The sequence below is a fragment of the Lepidochelys kempii genome, chromosome 1 (genome assembly GCF_965140265.1).
Source record: "Lepidochelys kempii isolate rLepKem1 chromosome 1, rLepKem1.hap2, whole genome shotgun sequence".
In the NCBI taxonomy this organism is placed as follows: Eukaryota; Metazoa; Chordata; order Testudines; family Cheloniidae; genus Lepidochelys; species Lepidochelys kempii.
Window position 1 is genome coordinate 29,936,810 of NC_133256.1, and position 27,860 is coordinate 29,964,669.

At 41.0% G+C, this 27,860-nt stretch overlaps 1 protein-coding gene across 3 annotated transcripts in view; it reads left to right on the forward strand.

Annotated features, from left to right (window-relative positions):
* The window catches only part of CNTN5 (contactin 5), a 975,836-nt gene that overhangs the window by 435,222 nt on the left and 512,754 nt on the right, over positions 1-27,860 (forward strand). For all 3 annotated transcript variants that reach the window (XM_073337877.1, XM_073337885.1, XM_073337894.1), the window contains exon 3: positions 13,013-13,142. In XM_073337877.1, the coding sequence (XP_073193978.1) occupies positions 13,085-13,142 (58 nt within the window). In that variant the 5' untranslated portion in view covers positions 13,013-13,084. The remainder of the gene's footprint in view (positions 1-13,012; positions 13,143-27,860) is intronic.

Genomic DNA, 27,860 nt, shown 5'->3' on the forward strand with positions numbered 1-27,860 from the left:
AAATCAGTCTCCACAAAATATTTTGATTTTGGCAAATAGGTGAATTCCAACAAAACAATGTTTTATCTGAACTTTTCTGATACGCTCTGTTCTCAATTTAATTTGGAAAAAGAATTATAGTCAATTTTACCTTTTCACCAAGAGGTGGCAAGAGCAAATTAGCAAAAATAGTAGTCAATTCTACGCTTTTCTCAGGAGATGGTTCCAAGTAGTTTTGAACCACACAATTTACTTTTGTATTTACTGGAAAGGAAGGTATTTCAATTCTCACATTCATAGGGTTTTTGACTTTTTAATACTCAAATATGGGCAAAGACTAAATATTGAAACAGGTTTTTGTTAATTTGCAGGTACCAGGTAACATTTTCAAAAGAAAGACTTTCCTAAGTCATCAGGTGTTTTGGAAAATTTTACTCATTATTGGTATTCAGGAAACATCTTTGTCCTGCTTTTCAATGGTAATTTTGGGTGGTCTGTTTCCTTTGTGAAACAGTGTTCAAGTGTCATTAAAACATGAACAACATCAGTGAAAGCTGCATTACAGCTGTATATGAAATAATTTTTAAATTAACATTTTAGAAGTTAAGTTCCTGGTTGCTCTCTCATTGAAGCTGACAAATGGCTCCACTGAAGAAGAAACATTCAATAATATGTTAGCAATAAATTAAGGGCTCATACAAAAGTGAGCAATAAATCTGGTAAAACCTGTACTTTATTAAATTTTCTTTGCAATAGGTTGAAATATTGTAATATACTGAAAGCAAATGCTCTCCCTGTGGGGCAATAATCAATCCTACAAGATACCTTGCTGTTTACATTTGCTTAGTATGATTTCACTTTTTTTTTTATCCTGTAACAAATTCTGCTGACGCATTTCATTGTACAAATGTTAACGGTATGATTTTAATTTTTATTGCAATGAAACCATCTTGTAAACAATATTGTCATGCGAGACAGCAAGAAGAATTTGGACTGTACTGAATTAATTTATCTTTGGAAGAGAGGAAAAGGGACATGGACTCAGTATAGCTTACTTACATTTACATGACAGATAGTTCCTATTATTACCTTGTACATAGATAGACAAAGCAGTAAATTTACACATTTGTCTCATCAGAGATCTGGCAAGAGACAGACCTGTGTTTAAAATCTCCAGCCAGAATTGGGGTGTATCTTAAGCCCATCTCATATGCAGTACAATCCTTGTGGAAAAACAGGTTTGGCTGTTCCACAGGATGTGTCTCCAGCACTCCTTTGTTTTGAAGTTGCTGGGCTTGATTGTCTCAGATGCAGTGAAGACAGGAGGGACATGGAAAACAGGTTGGGCTGCCTGATTCTCAGCTTTCCATCCCTGGTGCACATCAGAATTGCACAGGAGTAGCGTGTTTCATTCAGGTGCCTAAAGGACTGCGTTGTCCTACCCAACCATTGTCAGAGGCTACCTGCAATGAGCCTTTTGTCGGAGTCCAATCTTGGATATTTATTTCAATACAGTCATATTTTTGCCACATTAGTTAGAGTATTATTAGTAGCACACAGACTAGTTGTACTTTCAACCAATGTCCTGGACTTCTCACATGAAAGGGGAAATCTTACCTGAAAATATATATGTAGTGTCTTGCTTGCTGCGGGATGGACTGCCTTCTGCTTGTTCCCACTGAATGCAGATATGTGGGAACAATAGGTTCATTTCCTGCATATTTCTGTTTCCATGCTCTTCCCCAAGTCCCTTCAGCACAGCAACATGGCATCCCGCTGTCTTTCTGAACATGACTCCTTTGCTTTGTGCATATAATTCTATATAAAGCAGAATTTATTGTTGCTTAAAGTAGCAGTGACTTGTATGTCCCCTGTCACTAATGTTACTGGCACAAGATAAGAGTGTAGAGACGTTAATTCTTGGTTCACTAAGGGACAGGCCACACACACCTCTTTTTTTCTGCACAATGTCGATATTGTGTAAGGGCTTATCTAAAGACACACAGGTTGTACTGTTTTAACTATACTATTATAAAAAGAAAAGGAGGACTTGTGGCACCTTAGAGACTAGCCAATTTATTTGAGCATAAACTTTCGTGAGCTACAGCCCACTTCATCAGATGTATTCAGTGGGAAATGCAGTGAGGAGATTTATATACACACAGAACAACTATTATAGTTAGTGGTGCGACTGCCTTAGATATATAGGTACAAAACTGCTTGTACCGGTAGAGCATATTCCCATTCAGGAAGAGAGAGCAACTATGCCACAATAAGGCACCTTTATAGCAGTGCCCATACTAAGGATTGCACCAGCATAACTGGTTTAGTAAAATATCTTTTAAAAAAAAAATCTAGTCTTCATGGGTAGAAGAGAAGCTGGAAAATTTGACCCCTAAAGGCTCAAAACCCAGAAAGCAAATATCATGCACTCCAGATTTATCAGTAAAATCAGTATTTTATGGAATATAACTCAGGATTTTTGAGAACTTGGCTTGGCAATACTGCATGGGTATTGAAATTTGAAGTATTTAGGCACCCATCCAGTTCAGACACAGAATCGATAATATGCAATTTTTATCTGACCCATAGCTACTAGCTTCAAAAGCACATATTGGGTGCTGAATACCTTGAATGAGCTGTCCACAATCAATCCATGGAATTAAAACAAATTGCTAAATAATTGTTTGGATATTATGCAAGCCCCCCTTCCCCCCCCCACACAAGAAAATTGCAAACTGCTTTTGGATGGTATATGAACAGAAAAAAAAACCCTAAATTTGCTGGTTAAATTACTAGTGGCAAATTATTTGCTCCATTTAAATTTTAGATGACTAGTTTCTAAAAATTGCCAGCAGGCAAAATTCATCTTGTTTTTATCTAACAAACTGTTCATGAATCTGCATATCCACTGTAAGAGATCAAAATAAATTTATATATAAAAATAAAGATGCCATCTTTCCTTTTAATAAGTAACAAAAGGACAGCAGAGCTTATTCAAATCACATTATGCAAAAGAAATCTATAGTATTTAATATCCTTGGGATGCCCTCATTGCTTCCTGTGCATTGCTTTACCAGTCAAGCTGATGAGCATTTCCCAAACATACCAAATGTCGTGTCTCAGGGTTCAAATTTATATGCAAATCTACATGCATTGGGAAAAAAAGAGGGATTCGACTAAAGTGATATTTAAAATAATTTTAAGCAGCATTTGCCTGGCAGGACTGTTCTTAAAGAAACTATATTCTTGCCACCCAGTGTGTAATTCCATATCAAGTTTCTTATGGGAAAATTAAAATATTTAAATAGGATGTTCTCAACAAAGGGCAGGACTCTGAAGTCTCTGATGGGAACATGCATGTTAGGGATTAACAAAAATGTCCTGGAAAGAAGGTTGTGTAGTTTTCAAACCAGTGTGGCTTATTATTGCTTGTATAAATGCTTCTCTCTCTCTCTCTCTCTTTCTTCCCCCCCCCCCCCCACATTTAGTTTTAGGAATACGCACCTTATGACATGCCCTTGAGATGGGAATATCCATTAACCATTCAAACCCTGAAAGCTGTACATTTTTCGGCCGTCTAATTTGTTAAGACAAAAAAATAAAGATCTTCTTCTTTGTAGGCTTAATTTTATTTGTCTTTTGTTGAAGCTTTAAACACTTATTTTCCTTGGGCCGGATTTTGATCTCAGCTGTATTGGTATAGATCCCATTTGACTTTAATGGAATCAGTATTTCACCCCTGGAGCAACTCTTTTGACAGGAAGTGAGAATCTAGAATCTAGCCTAATATTCCCATATGTCTTTATTATCATCTAGTTTTCTATCTTTGTTCTTGGAAAGCACTGCTATCAAGCTCGGTGCAGTACTGGAACAATGATAAGCCCTCTTTTCTTGTCCTCCATTGTCCAGTTACACTAGGAAGTATAAAGTGGCAACATGCACAATACTGCAAAGTAATCCCTAAAGATTCTGTATCTCCATTATTCTGGCATGTGCTCCTATGTCCAAATGCCCAACATAATCCATATTTAGAAAGTATCTGGAAGAGCCAGGGAAAGTATAAAAAGGCTGAAACAGCAGCTGGGCAGGCAGGATAAGCATTCAACATTGGCAGGGTCTGAGAAAACATTTTAAAGTGCCAAGAGAGCTGTTAAGGAAAGGTTAAAGAAGTCAAAGGGGAAATGTGAGACTATAGTAATGTAATGCTTGTATTTCTAGGAAGAACATTGATCCAGGTTTAGAGATGAAAAATTAACTCCAACTTTCACAAAACTTACAAACAAAGAAATGCAAGGCGGGGGAATAAAAAATACAGTAGAACCTCTATTTTATGAACTAACTGGGGACCAACGTGTTCATAAAATAAAAAAGTTAATAAAATCACACATCTCAAAATTACAGTATATACAATGCATTGCTTTCTTCTTGCCTATCTAACCAATGCAAAGTAATTTCCAGCAGATGAAAAGCATTGGAATGCAAAGGTTTGGTGACCTGGTCTTTACAGACATCACTTTATGTGATTTTTCCCCCCTTGTGAGGAAAAATGGTTTGTATAACTGGCGGTTCATAATATTGGTGTTATAAAATCACATTCTAATGTAGGATTGTTTTTATTCCACCTAAGAAAATATGAAATGACAAATAAATACCATATATATATATATATATATATATATATATTGGACACCATGTCTCTGGTGCCTACATCTTTCATGAGTGACTCTGGGATTAATGGCCTGGAAAATTCTCCCACTCTACTTTAGACAGTAGTGCAGTCAGATTTCTAAGCTGTTATACTGCCCAAGTTAAATTAGCTTTCTCAAATCAACAGTTTTTATAAAAATAGATCATACCCAAGATATGGGTTTTCAAAAGTAATGATTGTGGCTTTGGTTTTTGGGGTGCCCAGCTTGAAAAACTTAATTTTCAGAGGGCGGATGTTTAGCACTTTCTAAAACCAGGTCTTTTTAAGATGTCTCCATGTGGGTATCTCACAACTGAGACACCCCAAAACAATAACTTTTGAAAACCTTAACCCATGTATATAAGTCAAAATTAATTTTGAACTGTGTCCCAGTTGCAAGGCTAGCTGCATCTCTTCCCTCCTCCTGATCTCCCTGGCTATGTTTACTCTGAGAGCTGGGGGTGTGATTGCTCATGTAGTCACACTTGCAGTAGCTCTCATTGAGCCAGCAAAAGTATAAATTGTAGTGTAGCCACGGTAGGCTGGGTAGTAGCAGCTTAGTTGTGCCAAGTACAAGCACACCTGAAACTGGTGGGTACATACTCAGCAAAGCTAATCCATGCTTCTGCAGCTGTCCATGCTGCTATAGCTACACTAATATTTATACTTGTGCTAGCTTGACGATAGCTAGTGTGAGTATCTGTACACTAGGATGACCAGACATCCTGATATTAAGGGTTTTGTCTTAGATAGTCAACTATAGCCCCACCTCCTACCCTCCCAAAAAAGTGTCCCAATTTTTCACTTTTTCACTCTTGCTAACTGGTCATGCTAGCGTACAAGAGAAGGGGAATCGCACATCTAGCTTGTAGTGTGAACATAACTTCTGACTGCACCCACCTCAGGTACAAGGCATTGTGCCTTTTCTCCCCTGGAGTGTGTAGAGATTATTAGAGACCCAGCTCACCATGGTTGTGGGGAACTGCAGACCGTCTTTATATGCTGTTTACACGGACCCTTATCTCCTTGCTCTATGGCCCTTTGTGACCACCCTGAAGAGTGGCTCTAAATGTTTACAATAAACACCATAGAGTAAAAAGAAAAGGAGGACTTGTGGCACCTTAGAGACTAACCAATTTATTAGAGCATAAGCTTTCGTGAGCTACAGCTCACTTCTTCAGATGCATATCGTGGAAACTGCAGCAGGCTTTATATATACACAGAGAATATGAAACAATACCTATTCCCACCCCACTGTCCTGCTGGTAATAGCTTATCTAAAGTGATTTCCAGCACAAATCCAGGTTTTCTCACCCTCCACCCCCCCACACAAATTCACTCTCCTGCTGGTGATAGCCCATCCAAAGTGATAACTCTTTACACAATGTGCATGACAATTAAGCTGGGCTATTTCCTGCATAAATCCAGGTTCTCACATCCCCCCCACCCCCATACACACACAAACTCACTCTCCTGCTGGTAATAGCTCATCCAAACTGACCACTCTTCAAGTTAAAATCCAAGTTAAACCAGAACATCTGGGGGGGGGGGGGGTAGGAAAAAACAAGAGGAAACAGGCTACCTTGCATAATGACTTAGCCACTCCAAGTCTCTATTTAAGCCTAAATTAATAGTATCCAATTTGCAAATGAATTCCAATTCAGCAGTTTCTCGCTGGAGTCTGGATTTGAAGTTTTTTTGTTTTAAGATAGCGACCTTCATGTCTGTGATCGCGTGACCAGAGAGATTGAAGTGTTCTCCGACTGGTTTATGAATGTTATAATTCTTGACATCTGATTTGTGTCCATTTATTCTTTTACGTAGAGACTGTCCAGTTTGACCAATGTACATGGCAGAGGGGCATTGCTGGCACATGATGGCATATATCACATTGGTGGATGTGCAGGTGAACGAGCCTCTGATAGTGTGGCTGATGTTATTAGGCCCTGTGATGGTGTCCCCTGAATAGATATGTGGGCACAGTTGGCAACGGGCTTTGTTGCAAGGATAAGTTCCTGGGTTAGTGGTTCTGTTGTGTGGTATGTGGTTGTTGGTGAGTATTTGCTTCAGGTTGCGGGGCTGTCTGTAGGCAAGGACTGGCCTGTCTCCCAAGATTTGTGAGAGTGTTGGGTCATCCTTTAGGATAGGTTGTAGATCCTTAATAATGCGTTGGAGGGGTTTTAGTTGGGGGCTGAAGGTGACGGCTAGTGGCGTTCTGTTATTTTCTTTGTTAGGCCTGTCCTGTAGTAGGTAACTTCTGGGAACTCTTCTGGCTCTATCAATCTGTTTCTTTACTTCTGCAGGTGGGTATTGTAGTTGTAAGAAAGCTTGACAGAGATCTTGTAGGTGTTTGTCTCTGTCTGAGGGGTTGGAGCAAATGCGGTTGTATCGCAGAGCTTGGCTGTAGACGATGGATCGTGTGGTGTGGTCAGGGTGAAAGCTGGAGGCATGCAGGTAGGAATAGCGGTCAGTAGGTTTCCGGTATAGGGTGGTGTTTATGTGACCATTGTTTATTAGCACTGTAGTGTCCAGGAAGTGGATCTCTTGTGTGGACTGGACCAGGCTGAGGTTGGTGGTGGGATGGAAATTGTTGAAATCATGGTGGAATTCCTCAAGGGCTTCTTTTCCATGGGTCCAGATGATGAAGATGTCATCAATATAGCGCAAGTAGAGTAGGGGCTTTAGGGGACGAGAGCTGAGGAAGCGTTGTTCTAAATCAGCCATAAAAATGTTGGCATACTGTGGGGCCATGCGGGTACCCATAGCAGTGCCGCTGATCTGAAGGTATACATTGTCCCCAAATGTGAAGTAGTTATGGGTAAGGACAAAGTCACAAAGTTCAGCCACCAGGTTAGCCGTGACATTATCGGGGATAGTGTTCTTGACGGCTTGTAGTCCATCTTTGTGTGGAATGTTGGTGTAGAGGGCTTCTACATCCATAGTGGCCAGGATGGTGTTATCAGGAAGATCACCGATGGATTGTATCGGTGATCTTCCTGATAACACCATCCTGGCCACTATGGATGTAGAAGCCCTCTACACCAACATTCCACACAAAGATGGACTACAAGCCGTCAAGAACACTATCCCCGATAATGTCACGGCTAACCTGGTGGCTGAACTTTGTGACTTTGTCCTTACCCATAACTACTTCACATTTGGGGACAATGTATACCTTCAGATCAGCGGCACTGCTATGGGTACCCGCATGGCCCCACAGTATGCCAACATTTTTATGGCTGATTTAGAACAACGCTTCCTCAGCTCTCGTCCCCTAAAGCCCCTACTCTACTTGCGCTATATTGATGACATCTTCATCATCTGGACCCATGGAAAAGAAGCCCTTGAGGAATTCCACCATGATTTCAACAATTTCCATCCCACCACCAACCTCAGCCTGGTCCAGTCCACACAAGAGATCCACTTCCTGGACACTACAGTGCTAATAAACAATGGTCACATAAACACCACCCTATACCGGAAACCTACTGACCGCTATTCCTACCTGCATGCCTCCAGCTTTCACCCTGACCACACCACACGATCCATCGTCTACAGCCAAGCTCTGCGATACAACCGCATTTGCTCCAACCCCTCAGACAGAGACAAACACCTACAAGATCTCTGTCAAGCTTTCTTACAACTACAATACCCACCTGCAGAAGTAAAGAAACAGATTGATAGAGCCAGAAGAGTTCCCAGAAGTTACCTACTACAGGACAGGCCTAACAAAGAAAATAACAGAACGCCACTAGCCGTCACCTTCAGCCCCCAACTAAAACCCCTCCAACGCATTATTAAGGATCTACAACCTATCCTAAAGGATGACCCAACACTCTCACAAATCTTGGGAGACAGGCCAGTCCTTGCCTACAGACAGCCCCGCAACCTGAAGCAAATACTCACCAACAACCACATACCACACAACAGAACCACTAACCCAGGAACTTATCCTTGCAACAAAGCCCGTTGCCAACTGTGCCCACATATCTATTCAGGGGACACCATCACAGGGCCTAATAACATCAGCCACACTATCAGAGGCTCGTTCACCTGCACATCCACCAATGTGATATATGCCATCATGTGCCAGCAATGCCCCTCTGCCATGTACATTGGTCAAACTGGACAGTCTCTACGTAAAAGAATAAATGGACACAAATCAGATGTCAAGAATTATAACATTCATAAACCAGTCGGAGAACACTTCAATCTCTCTGGTCACGCGATCACAGACATGAAGGTCGCTATCTTAAAACAAAAAAACTTCAAATCCAGACTCCAGCGAGAAACTGCTGAATTGGAATTCATTTGCAAATTGGATACTATTAATTTAGGCTTAAATAGAGACTTGGAGTGGCTAAGTCATTATGCAAGGTAGCCTGTTTCCTCTTGTTTTTTCCTACCCCCCCCCCCCAGATGTTCTGGTTTAACTTGGATTTTAACTTGAAGAGTGGTCAGTTTGGATGAGCTATTACCAGCAGGAGAGTGAGTTTGTGTGTGTATGGGGGTGGGGGGGATGTGAGAACCTGGATTTATGCAGGAAATAGCCCAGCTTAATTGTCATGCACATTGTGTAAAGAGTTATCACTTTGGATGGGCTATCACCAGCAGGAGAGTGAATTTGTGTGGGGGGGTGGAGGGTGAGAAAACCTGGATTTGTGCTGGAAATCACTTTAGATAAGCTATTACCAGCAGGACAGTGGGGTGGGAATAGGTATTGTTTCATATTCTCTGTGTATATATAAAGCCTGCTGCAGTTTCCACGATATGCATCTGAAGAAGTGAGCTGTAGCTCACGAAAGCTTATGCTCTAATAAATTGGTTAGTCTCTAAGGTGCCACAAGTCCTCCTTTTCTTTTTGCGAATACAGACTAACACGGCTGTTACTCTGACACCATAGAGTAGAATTCCTCATCTCTCCCTCTCTTAGACCAGACTCTAGCCTACAGTATGCTGTGGATCAATTGTCCCCAGGTCTGACTGGATGCAGCACCTGTGGTCCTTCCCTTCAGGAGTCTGCAACCAGTGATGTACAGTGATCAGAGTGCCTTCTTAAAACCAAAGTGTTCTTTATTTTAATAGTAGGAACAAAACATTTAGAGAAAAAAATGTAAAACAGTCTACCTGCATGCTTATCTTACCATCCCCTGATGACAATCTAGGCGGGCTTAACTTCTTCAGACACCCCAGTGAGTGCACTGTCTCAGTCTGGTTTCCCCAAGCAGTTTCCTCCTCTCTTCAGAGAGAGTGAGAATATCTTCTAATCCAGGCAGAATTCCTTTGCCCTTGTCAGTTTCTGGGCTGGTCTGCTTGTCAAAAGTGTAGAATCTTCAAATCTAAAAGTTCAGGCATTGACTCTTAACACCCCTTAACACCCCTAAGTGTTTACTGAGGAATGGCTTATTGTGAGACATTGTTTCCTGTCTTTCTTGGTCGTCGTTGTCCGCCCCTTCCTCCCCCACACACCCCCCGCCCGACCCGGGAACCCTCTGTTGCCTACAGTAAGTATCCCAGTAACCAGGTCAATATACAGAATTCACAAACGATTATTGAGCCACTCCATGGGTGTCACAACCTGTTTTTACTTTATTAAGTTTGTTCACTAGAATTGAGTTTTGTTTTGATAGGGTTCGGGTAAGTAGGTCACAGTGAAGTATTTTCAGTTTGGAGCTGGAAAAAGTCTTTGGGGCAGATCTGCAGCTGGTGCAAACTGTCATAGCTCCATTGAACTTCAATGAAATGTTCATGAAAAATTCATCATGTTTTCTGAGCAGCTACAGAGGTTTTTTTAGAAAAATCCAATTTTAAAATTCTTTGAGAAACAGGGATACATTTTTCAAAACATTTGTTTTCCATTTTTAACAGCAGTTATTTATTTTCATAGTTTCATAGACTTCTAGCCAAGAAGGGACCATTAAATCATCTAGTGGTCTCACCAACTGTATAACATAGGCCATAGAATTTTATCTAGCTACTCCTCTACTGAACCAAAACTTATATTTTTAGTTTTCCCAAATGAAAATGTGCCTCTGGTTTTTGAGGAATTTTTGAGCTAACAACAAACCAGGAAGTAATATTGTTCATAGTATGATTTAGAGCTCAACTGCTTCCTTTGTTAGTAATATCACTATCATTTCAGAAATATTTTTGAAATAGTCTCACACGTCCCTTTAGGCCTGGAAACACTTTCCCTGTTCTTGCATGAAAATCACCTTTTACTTACAATTTTTGCTTTGTGCCTTATAAAAATGGGGATAGCATTGCAGAACAAAATAAAAAAGGAATGATGTATTCTACGAGTTTTAACAGAAATGGCCATGAGGAAAAAAAAAGTTAAATATTAATGAAAATATTTATTTCCCATCGGTCTGGCCAGCAGAGGGTGCTGAAAGAGATAACTCACCCTACCCTGGGAACATACTGACTGAAACACAGATTATCACAGAAGTGAAAAACAAAGGCAGCTGGCATTAATAATTAATTGAGGAGGGTTCCCTGTGGAAGTTAAGATGAGCTGCAGTTATGTTCTATTTCAGAGAAGCATATATTAACATGTAGACCTCATATTAAGTATGCCCAGTCTAAGCTACTTGAAAGGAAGAACAATCCCAAATTGGGAATCTTTATTTGTGTTGAGTGCTGCACCTGGCCTGCTATATAAATGAGAGCTGACAAATTACACCTTTAGAGCGTTTCAAGAATAACTTTTCCAGTATATAAATAAATGCAGCCTTTCCTTGCTCATGCAGTGTGTGGGATTGTGCATGTATAGAAGAGGGGAGATTGGCAATGTAGCTCACAAGTGGAGATATTAAGAGTGCATTTTAAAGGGGATGATGTGGCAGAAAGATTCTTGTACATTCTTTGAAGAATTTAAATGATTTTGCTTTGAATGTGTTACACCCCTTCAGCATCCACTTTCTGTGATTATTCTAATGAATGAGTGAGGTCACCACACAGGAAATGTTGATGTGCTAAACTGTGCCACTTAGCTAATGGTTTGAATTAAGGGTTGTAAGTGAACCACATTGAGTCTGAGGGAGTTAGGAGAGTGATTCACATTCCCTCCCTAAATGGCCCAGAGCACAGTATAGAATGCTGCATTCTGGGACTGCTCTTGTGGCAGGTGCTGATGGGGGCCCATGCACTTCAAGAGTGGAAGGTTCATTGAGTTCACTTGCATAAGGGCCTGTCATAGTCCAGCTATAAGCAATTATGGCAGAATAGCCAGGGAAAGGTCATCCAATCATGGAACAGAAATATACCAATGTGGCCCTACTCAAACCAACTGGACATTTGAATTGTGGATGCTGACTACCTGAAGCAATGCAGTGAACAATCTGTAGGTTGCAATCTGTTCACATTGTTGTAATTGTTACAGTAGTATCTAGGAACCATAATCAGAGATCAGGGCTCTAAGCAGGAAGAGTTTCTTCCCCAGAGATCTGCCAAACTAGGTATGAGACAAGTCTGAACAGATGGGTGCAAAAGACAAAAAAAATGGGCTGGGTGTCAGTTTGGGAGAATAAGGTAAATAAAAAGAAGAGTTTATTTTCTATAAACCGCGCTTGTATTAAACATCCACCACAAGATTTCAAACAGTAAAAAATTAGTAAAAAGAAAAGGAGTACTTGTAGCACCTTAGAGACTCATCAATTTATTTGAGCATGAGCTTTCATGAGCTACAGCTCACTGCATCCGATGAAGTGAGCTGTAGCTCACGAAAGCCCATGCTCAAATAAATTGGTTAGTCTCTAAGGTGCCACAAGTACTCCTTTTCTTTTTGCGAATACAGACTAACACGGCTGTTACTCTGAAACCTAAAAAATTAGTGGGGATTGCAACCTATTTTGGCACAATTTGTAAGCAGTGGAAGTGGTTGAATTTGGTGAACTAGTTGTTCTTTGCAACTATTTCACCCACCTCTAGAAAATACCAAGAGATTGCTTCAAAGACACTGGGGAAAAATACTCAGCTGTATTCGTGACACCTGCTGATGAAATATGCAGTGTGCACTTATAACTCTGGGCTCCAGGAGGAACAGGAATTCAGGGCCGTGACACACCTCTGCCTTTGGGGTGAAGAACTGAGGCTCCTTAATCTCCAGTGCAGCTACACAGTGACATTCACAATTTAGCTCTTAACATAGGTAGGTACTGTGCTACACTACATTTTTCTTGAGACTCTCTCAAAATACCTCCCTTTCAAAATGTCACCTCCCACTTTACGTAAAGAGCTCTTGGGATTGCACTAGGATCTAGGGTTTCTTTTGAATAGCCTATCATATTTTTGCCAGAGGTTTTTACTTCTCCTAACAGAGACTGTCTTCTACCTCCTTAGACGGAGCTTTAATGAAGAAACGTCAAAGCTGCTAACAATCACACAAACGGGGACTCAAGACCTTTGTGACCAATGATGTGGTCATCATGGAGACTGATTCTGTTTCTGTCACTCACTGGATGTCTTTCAGGTAAGTAAACCAAAACCTTGTGTTACTGGTTTAAGAATTCCTGACAAGTAGAAAATGGAAGTATAAAAGCAAAATTACTGCAAAGAAAAATGAACAAACCATGTCAATTAGCATTTAACCAAAAACAATTAATGTTATCAACTATATATTAAGATTATAATCACTTAATACAAAGTTGAACAAGTATTGCCCACTTGCCATTTATCTTAATGTTTCTCAGGGTTACTTTTAATCTGTAAGGAAGAATGGAAGAGTTTGTCACTTGCCCATTCACAAAAGAATATCCTAATTTTTACGGCTTCAGTGAGAAAAATCTGCTTGGGGAAAAAAATGATCTAGCAAACTGCTTTGAAAGGGATGATAACTGCAGCATTATTTGGTGATTCTGGGCTGTGAAATTCTCAGACTCTTACCATGTTCTGTGTCTGGAAACAAATGATGGAGTTGATTTTTCTTTCTAAAACTATGTGTGTTATATTGATATACACTAATGATTCTGTTTTTGCCTGCAACAGTATTCCTTTGAGCTTTTTCCCCTTGGCTTTAACTTCGTATTATCTTTTAAAGTAAACAAATTGTGTGGCTTTATAGTCGATCATCGTTTAATCTTTCCATGTGAGGAGTCCTGTAATTTGATATTATGCTATCCAGAATTGATCTTTCATCTGTCCTAGCTTTATCTTCTTTCAACTTCCCAGTTTCCAGAAATTGTTTTTTTTTCAAAGTATTTTTATTGATCAGCCTTCATTTACGATAACCAAAGCTGAAACAATCTAAATATTATGGGCTGGATCCTTTATGTGAGAAATGCTTCTTTATACAAGTTGTCCTTGTATAATTAAAAAGCCAATATTTGGCACATTATTGCACAGTGGAATCTGTGTCCCTGATCCTGCAGCAGACTCCATGTGGAAGGAATCCCTGTACTCACATAGTTGATGAGCCCACAGATAATGTGGTCAACTGGACACAGTCAGCTGCAAGACTGGGGCATTAGATACCAAAGTCATTTCCAACTTTTTAATACTGACCACTGCAACAGATTGTACCATTCCATTATAAGTGCTCTGAAGCTAATTTGAACACAAATAAGGAAGTAGTCTTAACAGTTTGCCTCACCGATTCTCTGTTCAGATACATATGAAACTAAGGAGATTAAAAAACATTTAAAATATAAGCAATGATAAATGTCAAACATTGATTCAAAAAGTCTTGAACGAAGTTTGAAATACTCCAATTTATATTGAATATTAATTTGGCTAAAGAATAACATCCTGAAAGCACTTGCCAATCAGCCAGACATTATATTTAATCGAAATAGCTTTTCTCTCTCTTGTTTTTATTCAGTATTTATTCCTGCCAGGTATTCAAAACACTCCTGTTCTTCCATCTCTGATTTGTGAACTAAATCCCAGTCTATTATTATTTTTGGTTGTTTAAGGATTATTCCATATTATGTGGCAGGTTAGGAGTCAGTAAATAAATCATTTTTACTTCAAAACCATTTTTCATATATTGTTATAAATAATTTAGAGCAACACGTCTGTTTCTCTCAAATGCATTAGATAATTGTCACAATAACTGCAGCATCTTCAGGTGCTACTTAAATTACATCTCATCTGAAAAACTTAATACCATAAGATCTTAAGTTAACCTGAGATGATAAAATTGCATTCGAACCTGATAGGATCAGATTGTCAAAGTAAGTTGTAATTCTAATAATGCACAGTCTGTGTTCCTTTTGACATTTGAGCACATAATTCTGCAACTACAGCTGCTGTTATGTCATTGCAGTCACTGAAGTATGTTTGCTGCTGCAAATACTTTCTACTATTGATTTTGTTCAACATGGTCCACTAAGTTAGGTGCTTCAGAATTTTATTTTCAATATTCTCAAAGGCACGTTTTTCAAAGGTAAGGCAATAGATGTGGATGCTGATGCACTAAGATAAAGGACATTCAATTCCTGTTATGTCCAGCCATATTCTGATTCAGTAATTAACCATTATGTTACCAGGTCATGATAATATTCCTTCAGGCAAAAAAGTTGGGTTATTGCATTGGCTATTGAGGGGAAGCATCCTAATATGAATACAGAGACTGCGTGTCTTGTGTGTGCATAAATGCACTAAATATGTTTCTGGGCAATGGGGAAAGTTGTTAGCAGGTGGAAAAGCAAGAGAAGAAGATAATGAAATTTAAAAATAAATAAGGCAATGCAAGCCTGTGTGACTTGTTAGGTATGCAAGAATCCTAATAAAAGGAGTACTTGTGGCACCTTAGAGACTAACAAATTTATTAGAGCATTTATTTGAGTCTCTAAGGTGCCACAAGTACTCCTTTTCTTTTTGCGGATACAGACTAACACGGCTGCTACTCTGAAAAAAGAATCCTAATGTAAGCTACAATCATATGAGATTTTACAAAGCACCCAAAACTCCTGTTTTTTGTAACAAGTGACTTATGTGTTATCCACCAGCATAGTTCAATATGCACTAGTTCTTGCTGGGTATGAGTGAATGTTAATACATATAGAATTCCCAGATCAAAGCTAATTTTGAAATCTGCAATGGCAAAAAATAGTTACATTTCCAAAAGTGATATCAGTTCTTCTAAAACAAAGTTATCGGGCATAAACTGTTGCTCTGAGCCACTTAAAAATTTGCAAGAATAAAAGGTTTTTCTCTGGCAAGAGACCACATGCATAACATTTCAGACAGAATGCATCTCCTTTGCAGAATTTGATGGGGGGGGGGATTGAATCTTCCTTATAAATTATGGAAAGTGTTTTACAATCTTAATAAAATTCACACTGCATCCTACGCTTTATGTTCTGTAAAACCATTATATTTGGCAAGATGTACAATATGTGCTACGTGAGCCTTTACGTATGTGGTGAAGTTGACATGCCAATGTAGCCAGTCACTCGTGTATAATGTATGTTATAATGGCATGACACTTAGACATAATGAGCGCTATCAACGATCCCCAGTTGGATTTACTGAGGAGATATAGATGAGCCATGCGGCTTGTGGATCAGCCTGATTTACCTTGAGACAGTGGCTGAGCATTAGGGATTCCTTTCTAGCATCAAAAGGAGATGAAGTGGCTGCAGGTGCTGGGAGTTATTACTGTGTTGTGGTTTCTTTGATTGCTTCAGATTATTTTTTCAAGCTAAATTGGAGGTGAGGAAAGATTAGGAGGCTAGTTTCACTTGTGGCCTGCATTCCATCTGGGCCAAGGATATGGGGAAACCGTAAAACCATATTTTTATGAGCAACTGCAATATAGAGATATTGTGAACTATAAGATAAAGGACCAGCAAGGTCTGGACTAGCCTGTTCCTGGCTTTGAGCTAGGGAGGCTTTGATAACTGATAAACTACAAAAACCACATCAAATTATACCTAATCAGCACTGGGTTAATAGAATCAGTAGGCTTTTATTTGCATATACAAGACACCATTGAAAGAAGCTGGTCTGAGACTACGGTACCCTGTCATTCTTTTCTATAATTCTTACAGCTTGTGTCAACATGCTTCAAAGTGTAAAGAAATGCTAATGACAGGATAACACAATGAATGCTATTTACATGGGTTTCTCTTTCTTGATCTACCATATATCCCTCATGTCCTTTTTTTGGTCCCTTGTCCTAGTTAGGGCATAGAATTTAGGACTGGAAGGGACCTTGGGAGGTCTTCTAGTCCAGTCCCCTGCACCCATGGTAGGATTAAGTATTATCTAGATCATCACTGACAGGTGTTTGTCTAACCTGCTCTTAAAAATCTCTAATGAGGGAGATTCCACAACCACCCTAGTCAGTTTATTCCAGTGCTTAATCACCCTGACCGTTAGGAAACTTTTTCTAATGGCCAACCTAAACCTCCCTTGCTGCAATTTAAGCCCATTGCTGCTCGTCCTATCCTCAGAGGTTAACAAGAACAATTTATCTCACTCCTCCTTGTGACAACCTTTTTATGTACTTGAAGCTGTTATCATGTCCCCCCTTCAGGCTTCTCTTGTCCAGACTAAACAAACCCAAATTTTTCAATCTTCTTTCCCAGGTCATGTTTTCTAGACCTTTAATTATTTTTGTTGCTTTTCTCTGGAGTTTCTCCAATTTGTCCACATCTTTTCTAAAATGTGGCACCCAGAACTGGACACAATACTCCAGCTGAGGCTTAATCAATGCTGGGTAGAGTGGAAGAATTACTTCTGGTGTCTTGCTTACAACACTCCTGTTAATATATCCCAGAATGATGTTCACTTTTTTTGCAGCAGAGTTACACTGTTACCTCATATTTAGCTGTGATCAGCTCTGACCCCAGATCTCTTTCCACAGTGCTCCTTCCTAGGCAGTCATTTCCCATTTTGTATGTGTACAACAGATTGTTCCTTCCTAAGTGGAGTGCTTATTGTCCTGATTGAATTTCATCCTATTTACTTCAGACCATTTCTCCAGTGTGTCCAGATCATGATATTGCCTGGCTGCATGTGAATTGGGCTCTGGAGAGACCCAATGTGAAGCATTTCATATTTAATGATAGGACAACATTGTGGCTGGAGACCTGCAAGGCTAAAGAAGTGGATAACTCGGGGCAATGCCCATTCACTAAAGTGACAACTCCAAAATGCCAGTCACAGCTTTTAACTCATATAAAGGGTTCATGAGTGTGGCATCTATGCTGTATCCCTCAGTAGCAAGCTCCAAATCAGAAACTACTGGACTTTTCTGAACAGTTTTTCAGCTACTATACAACACTGAGGGGCACTTACAAAAGTGCCTCTAAGTAGTTAGCAGATACAGTACTAAGGCAAGTTTCAGTGTTCTGCCTAAATTTTTGATCTACAGCTGCTATTTAGCTGATGTGTTCTCTTCTCTTAAAATAGCCCTCACTCTCCATCTGGCTAGCTGGAGGCTTCTAGCATAGCTAACTGGGAGCATTACTATTGGTCTCCAAATATTTCCCAAGCCTTCTCAATATGTTACTTTCAGAATTTCAGCAACTGTCAGCATTAAAGTTCATAGCCTAAAGGTTCATAAATGCATTAGCCAAATCATATAAAAGATGACACTTGATAGGCCTGGGTTATTTTTCTTCCCATCACCTATTTGGTCAAGTCCATTCTATGCCACAGCTGACAGTTTGTTTAAGTTTGTTCAGTGCTTAATTTGTAATGAAAGAGGTGCCAGGGCTCAAGCAATTTAGTGCTGGGGCTCAAGCAATTTTTTACTTGTGTTACTGATGCAGTAAGCCCAGAGGTGCTGGAGCTATGAACTGCCAAGCCTAGATGTGCCGGGGCTCAGCGCTGGCAAGCCCTGGCACATATTAAGCACTGAGTTTGTTCCTCTGCCAAGTGGATGATGTACTGTTGAAAAGAGAATGTCTGTCATTGATAAGCTTGTCCAATTATTACCTTTCTTCCTTGTTGACAATATGGCAAATAGGAGGGAACTTCATCTTCTTTGGCAACTGGTATATGGAAGGTCAGGTGGAAAATGTAACCAGAAAGAAGTATACATAAAAACTGGTGCCAGACAATGTTAAACTTGTTGGTACTGCTGCTGCTTCTACTGCAGAGAAGACAAAACATGCTTTAACCCCTCTGCAAGCTGTCCTGAAGCAAAGTAAATTTCCAGACATCTGCCCGCACTAACACAGGAGAAGTCTGTCACATTGCCTGAGCCCAATACAGACAATCAGACACATATTCATTTTTCTGGGTTCAATATGCAGTTGGTCAGGAAAAAAAATTGTACTTCTCTCCTGAATTTTATTTGTTGTATTTTTGCACATTGTATTATTTCTATCTGAAAGGAGGGGGGGAGGCAGAAGTTGTCTACAGTTGTCAGATACCTGGTGAGTTTTAACATTAATTCATCAGAGGATGGTAGAGTTCAAAATCCTAGGGGAATGTGGGCGGAAAGTGTATTCTCAATATATTTAAAATTATAGCAGGTGAATTGGAAAATTGTTCTAAACCATTAGTTTGCTGGATCAGATTGTTTTCTTCTTACAGGTAATGTTTATTGGTTCACAGTAATATGTAGTTTTCTTTTTATATAGTGATATACAGGGCTTAATCCTACAAGGTGCTGGGCCCTCTAGCATGGGATCAGCCAAGCAAGGGCTTAACTTTAACAATTAGTAGTTTCACTAAAATCAGTCACATGCTTCCAAAGCACTCAGCACCTTGCAGCATCGAGGTCATAGCAAAAGGTGAATAGTGTGCAGTCAGAGATTCATTACATTTCATTCACCTTTTTGTCAGGAGTCTAGCGGGTGTTTTATTAAAAAAAAAAAAACCTAAAAACTTGTTTTTATAAATTGGCCTTAAATGTCTTTACAATTACATCGCATGTATTTACAAGTAATTTAAAAAGTCCTATATGTTCAAAGCCCATGTTCTTTTATTTTCTCCTTTTAGTACCTGTAGGCATCATAAAAAACCCCTCTTACCAAGCATATAAGCGAAAGGTGAGTAGCCATCATGACAAGTGCCAGATTGGGGCAGGAATGACAAAACACACCCCTTCTTCCCCCAATTAGTTTTGTCACACACACACACACACACACGCTGCTATTGTCAATTCCGCCACTTCTGACAAATATTGAATGTCCCTCTTCATCCTCCTTGTCCCCTTATCATTTGCAAGATTCATCTCCTGTGCCACAAATCATTTATGGGCCAGGTAATGTAGTACAGTGTTTTTACATTATTTCCCATTGCTTTTAAAGTGATACGATTTAGTGAATACTGTATTTGTTTTTGTAGTAATAGTAATCATAAACCTAATGCTAATTTATATAACCAAAAATAACTATAGAAAATATACTTAAACAATGTACTTGCTTGTATTAAGGTCTTGACTCTACTCTGCCTTAGGCTGTTTTTTATAGTGGTGTAAATCCAATGACTTCAAAGTGGGTGTAGTAGGATCATGGCCCTACTACATCCCTATTTATTCTTACAGTAAAACTGTAGACACTGCACTGTCAGAGGTCCAGACTTAACCTGGAGTGCAATATAAATCTCCATTTTTATTTTTAGGAATGAGAAAATTCCTCCTACCTTCCATCAACATAATTAAACGAGTCTTAATTGAAGGACAGATCCTTTCTTTATTGCACAGAAACTCCCATAGACATCAGTGGGGGTTGCACATGCACAAGGTTTGGAAAATGGATATTTGCTGGCATTTCTATTCTAGTGTGTAAACAGAGACAATTTGCCACCTCCTTGTTCATAGGCAGGAGTTGTAGACCAAGCTGGATGAGCAAGCATCTTAGAGAGGTAATTAAGAAAAAGCAGAAAGCATATAGGGAGTGGAAGAAGGGAGGGATCAGTAAGGAAAGCTACCTTATTGAGGTCAGAATATGTAGGGATAAAGTGAGACAGGCTAAAAGTCAAGTAGAGTTGGACCTTGCAAAGGGAATTAAAACCAATAGTAAAAGGTTCTATAGTCATATAAATAGGAAGAAAACAAAGAAAGAAGAAGTGGGACCGCTAAAAACTGAGGATGGAGTGGAGGTCAAGGATAATCTAGGCATGGCCCAATATCTAAACAAATACTTTGCCTCAGTCTTTAATAAGACTAAAGAGGATCTTAGGGATAATGGTAGCATGATAAATGGGAATGAGGATATGGAGGTAGACATCACCATATCTGAGGTAGAAGCGAAACTCAAACAGCTTAATGGGGCTAAATCGGGGGGCCCAGATAATCTTCATCCAAGAATATTAAAAGAATTGGCACAAGAAATTGCAAGCCCATTAGCAAGAATTTTTAATGAATCTGTAAATTCAGGGGTTGTACCATATGATTGGAGAATTGCTAACATAGTTCCTATTTTTAAGAAAGGGAAAAAAAGTGATCCAAGTAATTATAGGCCTGTTAGTTTGACATCTGTAGTATGCAAGGTCTTGGAAAAAATTTTGAAGGAGAAGGTAGTTAAGGACATTGAAGTCAATGGTAAATGGGACAAAATACAACATGGTTTTACAAAAGGTAGATCGTGCCAAACCAACCTGATTTCCTTCTTTGAGAGAGTAACAGATTTTTTAGATAAAGGAAACGCAGTGGATCTAATTTATTTAGATTTTAGTAAGGCGTTTGATACTGTGCCACATGGGGAATTATTAGTTAAATTGGATAAGATGGGCATCAATAGGAAAATTGAAAGGTGGATAGGGAATTGGTTAAAGGGGAGACTACAACGGGTCCTACTGAAAGGTGAACTGTCAAGTTGGAGGGAGGTTACCAGTGGAGTTCCTCAAGGATCAGTTTTGGGACCAATCTTATTTAATCTTTTTATTACTGACCTGGGCACAAAAAGTGGGAGTGTGCTAATAAAGTTTGCAGATGATACAAAGCTGGGAGGTATTGCTAATTTAGAGAAGGACAGGGATACCCTACAGGAGGATCTGGATGACCTTGTAAACTGGAGTAATAGGAATAGGATGAAATTTAATAGTGAGAAGTGTAAGGTCATGCATTTAGGGATTAATAACAAGAATTTTAGTTATAAGCTAGGGACGCATCAACTAGAAGTAACGGAGGAGGAAAAGGACCTTGGAGTATTGGTTGATCATAGGTTGAGTATGAGCTGCCAATGTGATATGGCTGTGAAAAAAGCTAATGTCGTCTTGGGATGCATCAGGAGAGGTATTTCCAGTAGGGATAAGGAGGTTTTAGTACCGTTATATAAGGCACTGGTGAGACCTCACCTGGAATACTGTGTGCAGTTCTGGTCTCCCATGTTTAAGAAGGATGAATTCAAACTGGAACAGGTACAGAGAAGGGCTACTAGGATGATCCGAGGAATGGAAAACTTGTCTTATGAAAGGAGACTCAGGGAGCTTGGCTTGTTTAGCCTAACTAAAAGAAGGTTGAGGGGAGATATGATTGCTCTCTATAAATATATCAGAGGGATAAATACCAGAGAGGGAGAGGAATTATTTAAACTCAGTACCAATGTGGACACAAGAACAAATGGATATAAACTGGCCACTAGGAAATTTAGATTAGAAATTAGACGAAGGTTTCTAACCATCAGAGGAGTGAAGTTTTGGAATAGCCTTCCGAGGGAAGTAGTGGGGGCAAAAGATCTATCTTGCTTTAAGATTAAACTCGATAAGTTTATGGAGGAGATGGTATGATGGGATAACATGGTTTTGGTAATTAAATATTCATGGTAAATAGGCCCAATGGCCTGTGATGGGTTTTTAGATGGGGTAAGATCCAAGTTACCCGGGAAAGAATTTTCTGTAGTATCTGGCTGATGAATCTTGCCCATATGCTCAGGGTTTAGCTGATCGCCATATTTGGGGTCGGGAAGGAATTTTCCTCCAGGGCAGATTGGAAGGCCCTGGAGGTTTTTCGCCTTCCTCTGTAGCATGGGGCATGGGTCACTTGCTGGAGGATTCTCTGCTCCTTGAGGTCTTCAAACTACAATTTGAGGACTTCAATAGCACAGATATAGGTGTGAGGTCTTTTTTAGGAGTGGTGGGTGAAGTTCTGTGGCCTGCATTGTGCAGGAGGTCAGACTAGATGATCATAATGGTCCCTTCTGACCTAAATATCTATGAATCTATGAAACCTCTTAATCTGTCTTGAAATTTCCTAATCTTACAGATTTCAGATTTGTTTATTTTTCTAGTCTTAATTTTTTAGTCAATTAAAACAGCCTCTTCTCCGCAGCTAAAGACCGTTATGGCTCACAAACAAACCCTATGCCTACCTTTAGATTTGCATTAAAGGCATTTTGACGGTGATAGACAAGAGGGTTAATATATTAGACTGTAGTGCAACTTTTTTAGACACCGATTTTTTTAAAAAGTATCATACATTAACAGAAGTGGTGTGTCTTCCCCTTTTAAATGTCTAAGCAGAGTAGTAATCTTTGAAAATCTAAATACTTGGAAATGGGAGGATACTTTCTCTTCAGATTAAAATATTGCCAGTTTTTTCTTCTAATCTAAAGTAGTTCAGTATCCCTCTAAATGCTACAGTTAAAGATATACTGGCTGGGGAACTGGATGGTTTGGTGCATTGCCTAAGAGATATAGAACCTCCTAGCTATCAATAACTGCTTGCTGTTAACATATGAAGCCTATTTCTTGCTCTCAGTTTAGTCTGGGTGATGAGCATCATAATCTGATGTTCCACATCTTGAACCCAGGCATAGGGGTCCCCAGTCAGTTGCCACACTTTGGCTTTCACCCAATGGCTACTGAAATGGAGTGGGCTGAGAAGCTACTAGGGCTATAGCTCCAGGCAAAGCACCATCCACGGGAGCTTTGATTGGTGCTCCATTGATTGGTCCAATGGTGCTGTTTAAACCAGGAGGAGGAACAGGAAGTTTGTCTTAGCAGCAGAGTGGTTTCCTCTTGTGGCTACATTGGATTCTGCTTGTGCCCACCTTCTGTACCCAACCCTGTTTCTGGTTCCTGTTGTATTTCTGGCTCCTGCCTAACCCACGCCTTTGCTCCTGTTCCCACCATGCTTCTGCTCTGTGCTTGATCTTTGCCTCTCCTTCTGCCCTTACACCTCACCTCCAATCCGAAGTGTCCATTCCTGACTCCAACCCTGGCCTCCGACTTCTGACCCTTACTCTGGCTTGACCCTGGGCTCTGGCATTTGGCGTCTGACCTCAGCTCTGACCCTTAGCTTTGATTCCTGGTTCTGACTCTGGCTTCACCCCTGCCTCTGGTAACTGGCAATTGACTCTGGTGCTGACCCTTGGCTTTCTTCCCAACCTAGACACCTGCTCTGCCCACTATACCTGACTCCTACTCTGACTACTTGGTCATATTGCCTACATCCTGGTCCATACTGCATACAATGAGAACAACCTCCATAGGCATCCTCAGCATAGAGGCCAAACACTGAATGGGACAAGGAGACTGGCCTGCTCCTTTACCTCTAAACATGCAATGCCTTCAGATCAGGATTGAGGTGTATTTTGGTGTGGAAGCATGTTCTCCCAGTGCTAGGGTTGCCAACTTTCTAATGGCACAAAACCGACACCCCAGCACTGCCCCGTGCCCCACCTCTTCCTGGGGCCCCAGTGCTGTCCTGACCCTTCTCCAAGGCTTTTCCCCCTGAATGCTCCATCCCCCCTCCCTCTGTCACTTACTGTCCCCCAACCTCTCTCACTTTCACCAGGCTGGGGCAGTGGATTGGGATGCGGGGGTGGGGGTATGTGCTGGGTGTGGGCTCCGGGAGGGAATTTGGGTGTGGGAGAGGGTTGGGGTGCAGGGGACAGAGGGTAGGGGTGCAGGTGGGTGTGGGGTGTGGGCTCCAGGAGGGAGTTTGGGTATGGGAAGGGACTCCGGGCTGGGGCAGAGGGTTGGGGTGTGGGATGGGGTTTGGGATGCGGGGTACTGGCGGTGTTTACTGCAGCTCCCAGGAAGTGGCTGCCAGGTCCCTGCGGCCCCTAGGTGCATGGGCGGCCAGGGAGGCTCCACGTGCTGCCTTCGCGCATTCAGGCGCTGCCCCCGCAGTTCCCATTGGCCAGGAACGAAAACCGGACACTTGGCAACCCTACCCAGTACTCACACAGAGCAGGCCAGCCAATCTGTTTCTTTTCATACATTACAGTGCATTACATTTTTATCCCAAATTAATTTTAAAGGGTTAAAGGAATCTACAGAAAGGCACTGGGTACAACCCACAGTAGTGTAGAATAGCTTCCTAGTATTTCTTTCAGTAGATTACGTTAGCACAGCCAGTTAAAGTGGCTGACAAACTTCTCTTAACAGCAATGGAAAAAGCTAGCATTCATTTAGATGAAGTGAAGCTGAACAGCACAGTGGGAGGTAGCATTTCAGCTCAATACAGCTCTAGGCAGCCCTCAGAAATCATTTTTTTACCTCATAAAGCCTGTTCCTTACAGCCTGGTTGCATGCTGTCAACAGTACATCTTTAGTCTCTTCCTCAGGTACTGCATATCTCATTTTCCTAAGTACTCCAGTGGAGGAGAAAAGATGACACTCTGACAGAAGACTTCCTCTTTGAAATATATAAATATATTGTAGTGTTGTCATTCACAGTGTTGGGAAGTAAGCAGTTATTGCAACAAGTCACCGTAATGTGATTAAAGTTTTATGGAATGAGTAATTGTCACAGTTGTTGCTGGGGAGAAGTAATTAATTATGTGAAGTGATTATGGCTTTCTTTTCCCAAAGTTGTACTTGTAGATGGGTCTGTTCCCTCCTGCCTGATACGAAGCACTAAAAGCAGTGACATTTGGAACTTGATAGGTGACGTAACCCCTTCACTCTTCCCACTCATATGATACAAATATAGGGAATAGATGCTGCATAAGGCAGAACACAATGCATCCCATTGGCAGTGGAGTACTTTATACAGGCATAGGATGGTTAATAGTCAATGCAAATTAAGGAAATTCAACTGCTTATATCACAAATATAAAGGGAAGGGTAAACACCTTTAAAATCCCTCCTGGCCAGAGGAAAAACCCTTTCACCTGTAAAGGGTTAAGAAGCTAGGATAACCTCGCTGGCACCTGACCAAAATGACCAATGAGGAGACAAGATACTTTCAAAGCTGGAGCGGGGGAGAAACAAAGTTTCTCTCTCTGTCTGTGTGATGCTTTTGCCGGGAACAGAAAAGGAATGGAGTCTTAGAATTTAGTAAGTAATCTAGCTAGATGTGCGTTAGATTCTGTTTTGTTTAAATGGCTGATAAAATAAACTGTGCTGAATAGAATGCATATTCCTGTTTTTGTGTCTTTTTGTAACTTAAGGTTTTGCCTAGAGGGATTCTCTATGTTTTGAATCTGATTACCCTGTAAGGTATTTACCATCCTGATTTTACAGAGGTGATTCTTTTACTTTTTTTCTTCAATTAAAATTCTTCTTTTAAGAACCTGATTGCTTTTTATTTGTTCTTAAGATCCAAGGGTTTGGGTCTGTGTTCACCTATGCAAATTGGTGAGGATTTTTATCAAGCCTTCCCCAGGAAAGGGGGTGTAGGGTTTGGGGAGGATTTTTGGGGGAAAGACATTTCCAAGTGGGCTCTTTCCCTGTTATATATTTGTTAGATGCTTGGTGGTGGCAGCAATAAAGTCCAAGGGCAAAAGGTAAAATAGTTTGTACCTTGGGGAAATTTTAACCTAAGCTGTTAAAAATAAGCTTAGGGGGGTTTTCATGCAGGTCCCCACATATGTAGAGTTCAGAGTGGGGAAGTTCTAGAGTTCAGAGTGGGGAAGGAACCCTGACAGCTTATTTTAAAGAAAAGTGCTTCTTAAATGTTGGCACAGCCTTCCCTACGTGTGCACCAGGTGCAGAAAAAGACAGATCCGCTCCATTGATGCAGCAGCTGTAATCCATGCTATGAGAATGTGAGTCTTTCCTCCTCTATTAGATGGTCCACATGACCTCTTAGTTACCCTTTTAATTCAAACTGTCAGAGGTTCATGCTTTTAACCTTGAAGGTGCTGAGTTCAAACCTTGCTGAGAGTCAATTCAGGTTTTTTGGATTGCAGTGGACCATGAGGCATAGAAAGGTAGTACTTTCCTTCCCCCAGTTTATGGTAATATTCCCCTGGAGAAACTGGGACAAATGCTGCAGTCTGGTAACCTGTTTCAAGTATGTGTATAGAAGAGCCTGTTATTTTTTATTTCTTGCTGGTGATTTCCACTCAGCAGTGTGAAAGGAAACATGCTGTTAGTAGTAGGGAAAAAAGTCACCCAGATCCTTCAAGTTTCTAGACAAGGGGTGGGCAAACTTTGTGGCCTGAGGGAATAGAAATTGTATGGCGTGCCATGAATGCACCCAAAATTGGGGCTGGGGTGCAGAAGTGGGTGTTGGCTCTGGAGTGGGGCTGGGGATGTGAGATTTTGGGGTGCAGGAGGGTGCTCTGGGCTGGGATTGAGGGGTTTGGAGAGCAGGAGGGGGATCAGGGCTGGGATAGGGGTTTGGGGCATGGGGAGAGGCTCAGGGGGTGCAGGCTCCGAGCGGTGCTTACCTCAAGTGGCTCCTGGAAGCAGTGGCATGTCCCTTCTCTGGCTCCTTTGCAGAGGCGAGGCCAGGAGGCTCTGCATGCTGCCCCATCCTAAGGCACTGCCCCTGCAGCTCCCATTGGAGCACATAGAAGCCGGAGCAGGGCCATGCCACAGCTTCTGGGAGCCACGTGGTATGGCCCCTGACCCAGCGCCCCATCTGAAGCACCGGAGCGGGGCCGAGCCACATGGTCCCGCCACCGACCCAACGCCCCGCCATAGCTGGGCCGAGCCACGTGGTGCAGCCCCAACCCAGCACTCTGGCCGGACCACGGGAGCAGGGCTGAGCCACGTGGTGCAGCTTGCAGGGTGGCTTAAAATGGCTCGAGGGCCAGATCCAGCCCATGGGCTATAGTTTGCCCACCCCTGTTCTAGACTAATTCCTTCTAGTTTCTCACACTGTCTAGTGGTAATATGTGAGGGAAACCTTAGGAGGTGAACTTTTAGGTATTTACTAGACTCATTGAGTTTTTCTGCAGCATGGAACAAGATGGTTCCATATTTGCACCACAAGTCATGCCCAGAAGCATGCAGACACTATGATTGTCACTAAGGGTTGAATCTTGGGCCTTCGGCACTAAAAACACAGGCCACTATCATTTGAGCTAAGTAAGAGATTTGTAGCCTTCAGCTGTTATACTTCCTGGGCCCAGCCAATAAAAGAAAACATGATCTGATTATGCTTTGA